General features: G+C 40.6%; 2 protein-coding genes across 2 annotated transcripts; both read left to right on the forward strand.

The window, feature by feature from the left end:
- The first annotated feature begins 888 nt into the window (after positions 1 to 888).
- On the forward strand, positions 889 to 5,952 carry lim2.1 (lens intrinsic membrane protein 2.1). Its single transcript, XM_075487226.1, has 4 exons — positions 889 to 1,063; positions 4,182 to 4,331; positions 4,773 to 4,907; positions 5,891 to 5,952. The coding sequence occupies exons 1-4, from the start codon at positions 889 to 891 to the stop codon at positions 5,950 to 5,952; spliced, it is 522 nt and encodes a 173-aa protein (XP_075343341.1).
- A 2,693-nt stretch (positions 5,953 to 8,645) lies between these two features.
- Positions 8,646 to 10,943, forward strand: bsx (brain-specific homeobox). The gene is made up of 3 exons (XM_075487227.1): positions 8,646 to 9,039; positions 9,547 to 9,737; positions 10,154 to 10,943. Exons 1-3 carry the CDS (start codon positions 8,799 to 8,801, stop codon positions 10,394 to 10,396), a joined length of 675 nt encoding a protein of 224 aa, XP_075343342.1. The 5' UTR covers positions 8,646 to 8,798; the 3' UTR covers positions 10,397 to 10,943.
- Positions 10,944 to 13,130: the final 2,187 nt, after the last annotated feature.

The following is a 13,130-nucleotide window of genomic DNA, read 5'->3' on the forward strand; positions in this document are numbered from 1 at the left end:
TGTTGTATCTGAAAGTGTAAAAAACAGCTTCTGATTCTCTGTTTTGTCATTTAAAAACCCCTGAACATTCTCAAAAGTTCCTATGAGACAAATGTTCTCACTAAACCGCTAATTAGCTTATGTCTGAATGTGTAAATCACTGGTTTTGGGAAGTTTTATCGTTAAGCCTGAGAAATCATAAACTGATGATCAAAAATTACTATAAAAATTTCCTAGATGTACCATAGTCTTGACATATTGAGACATATTCCTTGTTGCATGCTGTGGATCAAATGGATTTTAAGTGTTTTGGTTTAGATTGAGACATCTGCTGGAACTCACAAGAGAGGTTGCTCAGAGGGAAATGTGATCCAGTGGAAATACAGAGCTCTTCAATGAATACACAGAACTCTTCAACAAGCAACCTGATCAGGTCTCAGACATAACAAGATATATCTATTATCCTTTATCTTCCCTCCACCCCCTGAAAAATGAAAAAAAATCCATGACAACTCTCCATGAGAAAGAGAGGATAGCTGCAGGATATTGCATCCAGGTGGAACAATGAGCAATAGATGTATCAAGTATCAAAGCATCACTGAACTTAATAGAGGCTGGACGAGTGTGTTTGTGTGTGTGTGTGCGTGCATGTGTGTGTATCAGGGGTATGGGTGCATGTAAAGCCCATCTTCAGGGACTGATCTTCCAGAGAACAAAGTGGTGCATACACACAGATGACCCCAAAGCTCAATCCAGTAGAAGTAATATGTTCATTACAATGCAATTACTTACACTTAGAGGTGTGTGCACGTGTCTATGTGTGTGTGTTGTGGAGAGAAAAGGGACCCTTTCACTGACCACTGATGCTAAGTGACCTCATATGTTTGTCTGTGTGTCTGCAGGTGCAGGATGTACAGCTTTATGGGTGGAGGGTTGTTCTGTGCAGGTGTAGGGAACATCCTCTTGATTGTTTCCACAGCAACCGATTATTGGATGCAGTATCGGCAGTCCAGCAACTACATGCACCAGGGCCTGTGGCGCTACTGTACGCCGGGGAAATGTTTCCAACTCAGCGACAACATTGGTAAGAGCAGCCACAGAGAGCTTGTTAGGACTAACTTTGTTATATTTCAGTTTGCTTTACAAACATTTCCGATGGGTGGATGTGTTCCAGAGGAAGACTTTGTTTTTTTTTTATGAAGCTCAGAGGCCAATTAATCAACATTTGTCAAGGTGCTACATCTAGAAGACAAACATATCTGCAGTTTTAATTCTGTATTCTTTGATTCTTATAGGTATAGAGCTGCCAGAGCGCACCTGCTCGTTACCCCGCTGCTTTACCTGCTTGTTACTCCACATCAAGTGTAGCCCACGTTTAAAAAAATCACATTGAGTTAATCAAACTTAAATTCAAAAACGTCTGGATGTTACCGCATGGGCTGTCAATCAGCGCGTGTATATGATAATAGAAAAAACGACAGCTGGACTAACACGTGTAGATGATGTGATTGAGAGCCAAATCACCTACATGTATATGCTCAACTAAACTAAAAGTGGCCAAGGTGCTCCGTGCATGCGCCAAAGTTCCCTTCCAGGACAATAAAGAATAAGAACCAGCAACAAAGAATAACCATAGAGGACAGCGTGCTTCCTCTTGTAAAAACAGTAAAGACGAAGGGTTAAGGTTAGGGTCAGGGTCGAAGGGTTAGGGTTAGGGTTAGTCAAAGTCTATATTAATGCAGCTAATTCAGACATTATGACTGAAAATCAGCCTGTTAAGACTACTTGTCACCTCGTGGTGACTTACAGCATTTCCAAACTGTCGCTCTGCTCTAATGAAATCCTGATTTTATAAATGCAACATAATCTAACAAAATCACCATTCTGGTAACTTAAAGACAACATCTGTGCGGTGAGTTTTATTTGATTTTTTGGGGTCTTTTTAATCTTTAACTCAAGGTAATCAACTCTACCACTGAGTGCTTGCAAGAACATCCATCCATCTATTTTCAATGCCTACTTAATCCAACTCAGGGTCACGGGAGGTGCTGTAGCCTATCCCAGCTGTGATTGGGCAAGAGGCAGGGTACACCCTGGACAGGTCGCCAGTCCATCACAGGGCCACCCAGAGACAAACAATCATCCACACTCACTCCTAGGGTCCATTAAGAGTCACAAATTAGCCTAACATGCATGTTTTTGGACGTTGGGAGGAAGCTGGAGCACTTAAAGAGAACCCACGGATACATGTGGAGAACATCCAAACTCCAGTCGGGATTTGAACCAGGAACCCTCTTGTTTTAGGGCTTTAGGTGCTAACCACCACACTACCATGCAGCCCGCATTTAAGAACATATTCCACCTTAAGATCTGTTGGAAGTTGTTAGGGGGCACTGTTTGACACAGTAATTAATGGTTTAATAGAGGGTATGCACCTACAGCACCGTTCTATCTAGATACACCCCCTGATTGGCAATATATTCAACATGGCTGCCAGTTATAGTCGTGGGATTGTGAGGACAACAAGTGAGTGGAACCACAGACATTAGCATCTAGCCAGAAATAATGTTTCCTGATATTTATGTGCACCTCATTTCTACATTTAAAAAATTCAAAAAGCAAAGCCTTTTGTCAAGAGAACAAAGGCGATAAAGACCCCAGCAGACATTCTGCTTGGTTACCAACAGGTTAAGGCAGACAGTTTTTAATACATGGCGGTAAGAGGTTTCAAAATTAATATTTAACATAGTCATTTATGCCTCAGTTTATCACATTTATTTTACTGGCTAAAGCTTTTGACTTGTGAACCTGGGAATCGGGATTACAAAGGCAAATTAGGAGTCTGATTTGGCCATTTCATCAAAATGTTAATATCAAACTTCATTTTAACATATTTGTTCCAATAAAGTTTGAAATATAAATGGGAAGTCAATTTCTGTACAAATTTCAAATGCAGAACGCACCCGTTTCTGTTAGACGTGACGTGATGTGACTAGCTGACGTCTAACCTTCAACCACAAAGATGAACAAAGGAACACTGTTACACGTGTTTTTTCTATCGGATGCTCGCTGAAAATTGCAGTTACACTGACTACAAATGGGAGATGCTAAATAGCCTGTCTAGGTTTGTCAAAGTACTGCAAAATAATCATTTTTACTCGGAAATCTTACATACTGTACACAAATTGTCTGTCACTGCAAGTCAACATTTCTGAGCCTCCTGTTGTCTTGATGAATAACAGTCCAATTGGCTCACTTCTCTTTACTTTTGGAAAGTTCGTAAAAAGAAAATCTGAACTTCTTCCTGAATGTGTTGATGTAGTCAACACATTCACCACAACAGCCGTTTCCCCATCTTAGAAACGTTTTCTGCGTTTTTTGAGCCGGTCAAACAGCCCACAGCCACTAATCCAGCTGTCTTTGCGGCCCTCAGGGGTTGTAACTGAAGGTTACGGTCACATGTCTGATGACATCACATGCAGCGATGGCCTTTGTATCCCAACATGCCTTTGCTGGACTGAGCAGTCACTCACTACTCAGATATGTGCTGGGTTATTTTTCACATTTGAAAATGCAGTTGGTTGCTTTTAGTCAGTGTTTATGTTTGGTCAGACGATAGTTGGTGTGTTTTTGTGTTCGTTGTTTTTGTCACATCCAAAAAATTTTACCTGCAAGTGTAGAGGCTATTACGATTCTTCATCTCGACTGCCTTTCCTGTCACATTGAACTTGACATTATAAATGTTAAACATGATTCTAGATATTCATTTATGTATACATGTTTATATCAAGATATTTATATTTATTAACAAAACCCTGCCCCTTGAATCTTAGGTGCATTTTGGTACTTTTTATCAAACAGCCCTACGCCCCTGCTTACTGGATGGTGATGTACTTTCTAAATTTCCAATTACTGCTCTGAGCTTGAAAGGACGGCTGAGCATTTTTTTTTTTTATGCAAAAAGAGTTTCAAGTACAGCAACAGTTGATGTAAAAACACATGTGCGTCTGCAGTTCTTCTGTCAGGATTGATACATTTAAGATTTCCAGTTTTACAATCAGAAATGAATCTAAATTTCTTTGACATTTTTCATCTTTTTGGTAAACTGTGATCTGAATGGAGCCACATCTCAGATCATTTACCTCTGTTGACTTAAAGTGACCCCACCAGCGACCCCTGTTGACCTCTGATCTTGTCTGCAGCTCACTTAGACGCCACCCGCGCCCTCATGATACTCTCTCTTTTGGCCTGTTTCATTGGAATCGTCATTGGCATAATGGCCTTCATCCATTACTCCTCCTTCGACAGGTTTGATAAAACCTTCGCTGCAGGCATTTTGTTTTTCATCTCATGTAAGTGTTTATTTATTCATTTATTGGTTTGTTTGTTGGATATTTGTTGGTTTGACAGCTGTAAATTGGACCCTAACTGATTGCAACCACAAACAGAAAATAGAGGCAGTTTTTTTTGGGGGGGGGGGGGGTTACATGATAATTGTATGAATGTGCTAATCATGAATTAATTATACTTTCATTATTCCATTATCTGCACACTTTCACCACAAAGCACAACCTTTTTTTTTCCATTTCTGACTGAGAGCTTTCATTAATCTTCTCTTTTCAACTCTTTGTTTTGAATCATTTGCAGTGGTCTGATTCAGGACAAATGATATAATTTGTGGTGGCACTCTAACTATGAATAAACATGGCTCAAAACCTAAAATGGGAACAATTTTTGGCTATTCAAACAAGATTTTGGCAACCTTTTCTTCACATTTGGATTTCTCCCTGCAGGCTTTTTCGTGTTTCTTGCGATGTCCGTATACACTGGTGTGACTCTTAACTACTATGGGAAACGCTATGGAAACTGGAGGTTCTCCTGGTCATATATCATTGGCTGGGTGTCAGTGGTGCTCACCTTCTTTTCAGGTAAACATGCATCCTGTCTAAACCAAACGTTTTCTCAGACGTGCCACCAGTTTTATTATCGGTGTTACCTAATGTAAATCTAATAGATCGGAGCACATATTTTATGACCGTGTTACTGTTTCATAATGAATGTATCATATTGATGAGATGATATTCACGGAAAGGATTCAAATGTACACAGATTTAGGATCACAAAGAGACTTACACTCACCCTCATAGGACTCAACCAACTTGTATTGCATCTAAGTGTGGTAAAACTGCATGTACGTATATCTGCTAAAGGATAAAAAAGGAATTTAATATTCCTTAATGCTCAGTGGGAAAGCAATCCAAACAGGTTTAGCTTAATTCCTGGTTAAGCAGCTGATTCAACAATGTAACATCATCACAAAGGTTTTTTTAAATAATTCTAAGCTGTTTCATTGAGCGGGAAACTAATAATTAGAGGCAAAAACAGTCAATAAATAACTAAATAAACGGTTTACACTTTAACTCTTGACGTTTTAATGGTTTGCATGGACGAACTGGATATAAACTGAACTACAGAGCGGTATGAAGTCAATGGTTTATAATATACATGTTTAGTAGTGTCTTGGAATAAAAGAAAACCTTCAATTTGTACCCATTTATTGATGTTGTTGAGGTGACTTCTTGATTAAAACCGCTTTCATAAACTATCACATACAAATCATATGAAGAACAATTATCAAAACATGTTTGTCTTAGAATTAGATTAAATCAAATCTTCCCAAATTTGATGATGATAAAATGAGAGTGGAAGCAGCATCACGCCAAAAGAAACGTTTCCCATCCACTGCTGTTGTATGAAATCACATAGATATCCCTCACACTGCAACTCGTTTTAGATCAGAAAAAGGTTGCACCAGCTTCAGAGAAATCACATTCCTATTTCAACTTAAGTTTGAATGATGAAACTCAATGTTCTGACGGATAACAAACGCTTTTCCCTCTCTTTATGTCAGGTATGTTCTACATGTGCGCTTATCGGATGCATGAGTGCCCCAGGAGCGCTAACTCTCATTAGAAGACTTGAGACATCCTCCAGAAATAAGCTATGGATTCTAATCAGCAGATGACGAATGATCGGATTTTAAACCGTTTCAAATAAAAAACTAAAAAAAATATATGTACCTTGGGAAACGATACTCATCATTTTCACTCGCGTTCAGCATATTTTACTCTTTGCATTGTATTGTTGAGTAGTGCAGCATTCAGCACTGCATGAACTTAGCGCTGCGTAAGGCTGTGACAGAAGGACACTTCCGGCACGTGAGTCCCATCAACACTGGTTTTGAGTTACACATATTGCAGTATTTGATTTAATGGTATTGTTCTGTGATTTGCAACAAACACCACAGACCCATGAAGACAGGGGATACTGGAGGCACAGCAGCCTCCAGCAAATGATACTTATTTACAGAAGCCCAGAAGATGCAGATATGCTTTCACTTCGGAATAAAAGACAAGATTGGTCATCTTCCTCTGCGCCATCGTTCCAACACAGTCTCGCAGCAGAATGTGAAATTGCTACATTGTACCAGAACGCAGCAATTTCTCACAAAAGACAGGCTCAGATATTGTAAAATGACTGCATTTATGGGCCACAAACTCCTCATATACATCTTCCTTCCCGAGTCTTCACATCCTTACGCTTTGCTTCATATGAAACTGTCGCAAACGCTCAAAAATTCGATCAAGATCAAGGCCTCATTTTCAAGATTTTAAAAATGTCACATATCTGCGTTCTCACAAATGTTCTAAACCGTCACAAACTGGACATGGCTCAACTGTTTGATGTCCAAAGGCGCTTAGGGAAGAGGGAGTTGAGGACTCCAGGGAACCAAGTTCAAGTTCAAGTACTAACCAGGAACATCACTCCTGTTGGTTACGGTAAGGCACAAAATACATGGTTGTGTAATTAAATAAAACTATTTGATAGTGCGGGGCTGCATCACGCCGCTTGAGTCTGAAAAGTTTAAGTGCTTTTATTGTAACACTATGTTATGGACATGTGGGTGAACGTACTTTTTTACGCAGTGTCTCGTCAGACTGGATTAATTATTCCCTCACTTTGTCGTTCACCACCCAGTGAGAGTTTTGAGCAACGTTGCAAACCTCTTATCTAAACGAGCCATTTGAGGGAGTGACGCACTGCCTGTCCGGCTCAAAATCTCACTTAATGAAATGGCCAGAAAAAGCCGCTTAACTGCGTCTCAAGAACGGATCCGTAAGACGATTTCATCACCATTTGTTTCATTTACTTTCTAATTTTCCTCCAATCATCCTGTCATCCTGATGCGTTTCATAGGAGGGATTGGCACAAGTGCAGCAGGGCTGCCTCCAGAAAAATAAAATAGGCCAACAGCAGCCTGTTTTTGCTGGTGGAAGAAGCGTGTATTAACTTTCTTTTTAGACAATTCTGGACCTTTAAGCGTGTGTGTGTGTGTGTGGGGGGGGGGGGGGGGGGGGGGGGGGCATGTCATCAGGCAACTATATGTGCAACTATATGTGCAGTCTCAGTCGCTGCAAAAGTCGAACATCAAACTTTGCTCATCTTTGATTTAATTTTGAGCGTCTGTTCAACAACAACAACAAAAAAAACTATACAAACTTATACGCTTTTGTAGCGTAACTGACTCCAAGTAATCAATTTGTCCTGCCTCCATCTCATCAAATGGTAAACCCGTTCTCCAGCCAAAGGATTACAACTTCCGCTCTAACATCTCCCCTAATTGCCTAATAGCATTGCAGCTTGAATTCTGCCTACATTAAGACACTTTCACATTAAGCGAACTGATTGGAAATGTGATGACAACACCATATAAGCAAATTACGGCGCACCGCTTTCTTGCCTAAATGGCCACAGGAGCGGCACTTGTGCTCTCCCAGATTTTAATACTGACAATTACTGTCAATTTGGGCAGAATTACAAGACAGACCTGTAGCAGCCTAATCCTCATGTGAGACGGCCTGCTTCACTTGATTCAAAACATTTCTAACATGAAGGAAGCGGGCAGAAATGAATCCACTCGGCCGATTGAAACCGTTTTCTATTTTCTTTTTTTTCCCCCATCCGGTCGCATGTGCACTTTTCAGCACAAATCGATCCTAAAGTGCAAAGCCGACATGCTTCAGTCGCTCTTATGAGGCATGTCCCATCCTATAACCTTAAAACAGCACCACGGAGAGCGCCCCACCACACCGATTACCTCCATAAGTCGACAATGTCTGAAAATTAAACCTAATTTTGCCTGCAGCTGGCTGTCAACCAACAACAGGTTGATATTTCATCAAAACGAGTAGCCATCAACGCATCTAACCGACTGAATGAGTCAATCGTTTTATTATTGCCTCTATTTTTGATAAGGAAAACTATAAATAAAAACGATAAATATGTTTATGACAAACTTGATGTTTCGGCGGAAAAAAACGCCGCATATATGCAAAGCACGGCCGATTCTGTTGGACTGTCAGTGTCTTTTTGCATGAATTACGGCTTGGTCACAGGTGCGCTGCTTATCTGAAATCAGTTTACTTTCTTCACCAGCGTTGAACGCTTCTGAACCAATCAGAGGGCAGAACGGGTTCCTCACCGAGCCCACCCGACTACCCGGAAATCTAATTGGCCGACGCGCAAATCAATTTCCCCAATCCGCAACTCTTGCGGAATAAATACTCGTTAGAAAGATGCCCTCCCACCGATATCTGTGTAATGCCAGACGTAGTGTCGTTCACTGATCACACTGAGGGACTGCTTTTAAGCCAGGAAGGGTTCAAGAGAGTAGACAGATGCTGATACAGTCTTAAGGCAGGACAAAAAAAAAGAAACAAACAAACAACAACAACAAAAAAACAACCCAAACTAACATCATGAGTATGAACTATGCGTCTGCGGCGCCCACACAGAGATCCACGTCTTTTTTCATTGAGGACATCTTATTGCACAAACCCAAGCCGCTCAGAGAGGTCATTCCCTCGCCGTTCTGTGGCTCTCTAGCCTCCCGGATGCCCATTCTGGAGTACGGATACCCTCTGATGCCGACCCCGATACTGGCGCCACATCCTCACGCTCTCCACAAGCCGGAGCACCACCAGTACTTCTTCACATCTGGTAAGAGCTGGGGAGGAAAGGCCTTTAGAGACAAGAAAACAGCTGTTTATTTTAGCAGCAGCATCCTGGAGTCTGTGAAAACGCTTAATTTGAAAGGGCAGTGTGTGTGTGTGTGTGGGGGGGGGGGGGGCTTCAGATCAGGAAGCCGATATAGTTTTAACAAATACGAACCTCAAGTGTTGCTTTTGAAACTGATCGAAAAATGCAGGTTTTGGGGAAAACGGTTGAACTATGTCCTAAAAAACATTTTTAAACGACCGTTAGCTTGTTCTGTTGATGCTTTATTTTCTATAGAATACTTTCAACGTGCCTTAATAACCTTTGAGCAACGTAACCATTGGTAAACGACAAAAATAGCAAAAGATTCATGTTAAATTATACTTTCTCAACATTTAAGGCTCAACCTTAAAACGAGCACAAACTCATAATGATGCCACGATGAGTTCAGACTTTTGTGTTGTTGTCTCTGAAAGTTGGGCTGTAATGTGCCCCCCTCCTCCACCGCAGGGATGCAGATGCCAGCCTTGTTCCAGCACCACGCAGAGTTACCGGGGAAGCACTGTAGGCGCAGGAAGGCGCGGACGGTCTTCTCTGACTCCCAGCTGTCCGGCCTGGAAAAGCGCTTTGAAATCCAGCGCTACCTGTCCACGCCAGAGAGAGTCGAGCTGGCCACCGCGCTCAGCCTGTCCGAGACGCAGGTGCGGAGACGCACAAACACACACACACACACACACACACACTTCTTTCAATCCTTTTTAAATCGTCCCATGTCACGCCAGAACCACACAAATCAACAGTTTGGAAATAAATAAAAAGGATGAATAGGCCTATACGAAGCGCTAAATTAGAACAAACGTTGGCACGCGTCCGCGCGGCTTTTCAGCTGTTTTCCAGGCCGGTGTTTTGCTTTGAGAAAGTCATCTAAAATCGAATACATGTCAAACGTGATTTCTGCTTCACCGCGAGCTGAAAAAATAAAAAATAAATAGACTAAAACGAAGACGTAGGCTAAAAAAAAAACAAAAAAAAACACAGTTTTGGAGGGTTCCTGGCGTGACAGGCAGGAAGGATGCAGTTCAAGGAGTTCCTTTTGACCCTGCCTCTCCCCGCGCAGGTGAAAACGTGGTTTCAGAACAGGCGGATGAAGCACAAGAAGCAGCTGAGGAAGGCGCAGGACGAGCGGAAGACCCCCGGAGACCTGGAGCGATCCGCGGACAACTCCAGCGAGAGCGAGCTGAACGACAAGAGCGCGGAGGAGCTGAAACACGGCCTGGAGCCGGACTCCTACATGCTGGAGGAGAATGACGACGATGTGGATATCGAGGATGACATTTGCTCCCCGGATCATCTACTATAGTTCTGTGAGCATCAGCGTTTACATGTAGCGTCTAGTGTACAAATGCCCCCCTATTCCGTTGCACATAATGAAGACAGTAACGACTTAATCACCATATTGTTAATATTATCATTATCATTATTATTATTATAACAAGTCTAACCATGCTGCATTTGTGTCTTTTTGTATTCTCTTAAGGAGAATCTGTAAATTCCTATAAATAACTGTAACATAATGCAACCCCATCCATTTGCACTCTTGTCCCGAACGAAAATCTGTTTTTGTTTTTTATTTCCTTTCCTTCATTATCACCTTTTTATCAGCCGTCACTTCTTCCCCCGGCGTTGTTGTCGGCAGTTTTGTAGACACGGTCAAAGTCACCGTGATTCAGGGGCTGCCGCCTCCATTCCTGTCTGTAAATATATACATATATACATATATAAATACAAAATGCTGTATGAATGAAACGGAGCCCGACTCTTCTTCTTTTTTTTTGTTCATCTTTGAGCTCAACTTTAAGGGCTTTTTTTTTTTTTTTTTTTTTTTAATTTTGTTTAAATTTTTCAGAGCTGGACTGAGGGACTTTTTTTTTTTTTAAATGACGTGCAAGTGGCGCTGGATGAGGCTGATACCCGAAAGAGAGGCGAGAACGAGAGCAAGAAACAACTACATTCCCAAACGCTTCCTCTCACTGAAATTGCCTGAACGTTTTTTGTTTTTGTTTTTTTTTGCTCTTTATGAGCCTCTTTAATCGCATTTTGTGACCCTATTTTTTTTTTTTTGTTGTTCAATTATTTCTTAAGTCTAGGATGAAATTCGCTACGCAGCAGCAGGCTGATTTGTGGACACATACGCTGCTCAGCGTTTCAGAGCAAATAAATTTGTGTATCAATCAAAACAGACGCTTTAAATGTGGATCGGTGTGTTAGTAAATAACTCTGTAATGTGCTTAAAATAATTGGGTTTTTTTGGGGGGGGGGGGCGGACATGGATGTTTTTTAGCCAAAAGTCAACATCTTTGATGGAAAAGTTTCTGGAAACATTGTGCAGCTGAACACATCCACTGATTGCAATTGTTTAAAGGTTTATTTTGCTGCCGCTTCTGGAATTTAATTTCGACTTGAATTGCTCTGTATCCCTTTTCTTTTATTGATGGGAGCCTTTTTATTCACCTGAATATGCATTTAGGCCTAAATGCGAGTTCATTTAAGACGCCACAAAAGGCATTTGATAAGAAATTTGAATAAATGTGCCAGGCTTTAAAATGCGTTCTCCCTTATAAAATATCTTATATCCTCTTTAATTTGACCGTGTAAATATTTATTTATTTATTTTACTATATATGTTTTTTTAGTCAATTACATTATTTATTTATTTTTTTCAATTCAGTTTGGCAAACATTAGCATAGCGCAGTTCAGTTTTGTATGCACTGGTGTACTGTTTATCAAAAGATAATTTTACTTTTGGTTCATTTAGTTTTTCTTTTCTTTTTTCTCATCGCCCGTGTCTCATTGCAAAAAAAAAAAAACACAAAACACTGTTAATATAATTTCTGCGTCTGATGATAAATCCTGAGAAAGAAACACACAGGGGCGGAACCAAGAGATGGCAAAGGGTGGCCGTGGACACTAAGCCCTCTCTGGCCACCTCACAAAGCCAATGACGAAGTCCCTCAGAAGGCTGCCAGCTAAAGCTGCATCTGTAATCTCAGATTTAATCTGTTAGACTTTATTTGTACTTGGGACTTTTCTCATAAACGGAATATATATAAAAAAAAAAATAGAAATAATTTTTCAAAAGGCATTGAAAAATAACTCGACCCTTAAATCTCAACTCTCAACCCTGAACCCACCTTCAAGCCAAGGATTTAAAAGAAGGAAGGAAGAAATTAAGGAAATAAACAAAGAAAAAGAAGCAAATAAACTACAAAAAAATAAACTAGCGAATGTTTACAAATTGATTAAGGGACTAAATAATTTAGGGTTAGGGTTAGGTGAGGAATTGAGATCATATTTAGATCTCAATCAACTTTTAGATTTACAAACAAATAAAATAAAATACTTTTTAATTTACAGGCAACACAAAAGAGCAAATAAACTGATAAACGAAAAACAATAAATTTAAGATACACAAATAAAGAGAATTAATTTGGAAACCAGACAAAAAAAGTACAATAAAAAGGCATTCATCAATGAGTGAACCTGCCGAAAATAACAACTAAAATTCAGCTGACTAATTCATTTCTGTTACTATTTAATGCGTTTTAAACATGAAATTCATGATTTCTATCAGCCTTTCTGAAAGCTTGACATCAGAAACTGCTCCTATAAGATTATAGAATATATATGATGTACCGTTACAGGGCACTCATGTTTACATGTGCAAATAAGAGTGACAAAAAAACAAAATAAAGAAACAAAGAAATAAGTCCCCCTACAGCTGTACGCTGTGTTGGGAAAACAATAAGAAGGCATCAGCCTCTGTGCAGCGACAGCAAGTCGTCTGAGCTTGGCCACCTTCATGAAAACGTTCTGGTTCCGCCCCTGCAGATATGTGCAGTGGATGGAAGGGTTCTGGTCACTTGTGGTCGTTCCTGTGTGCAGCATGCCCCCACCAGTCTGAAAACATGCATGTTAGGCTAACCCTAACCCTATCTTGGATAAGAGGTGAGGGCGGGGTGTCCCTCGACGTCAGCACGGACTCCCCTGAAACCCTCTGTGGAATAATACAGGTGCAGCTCTGCTCAAATCCTTA

This window comes from Odontesthes bonariensis, chromosome 16 (genome assembly GCF_027942865.1).
Source record: "Odontesthes bonariensis isolate fOdoBon6 chromosome 16, fOdoBon6.hap1, whole genome shotgun sequence".
NCBI classification, from domain to species: Eukaryota; Metazoa; Chordata; class Actinopteri; order Atheriniformes; family Atherinopsidae; genus Odontesthes; species Odontesthes bonariensis.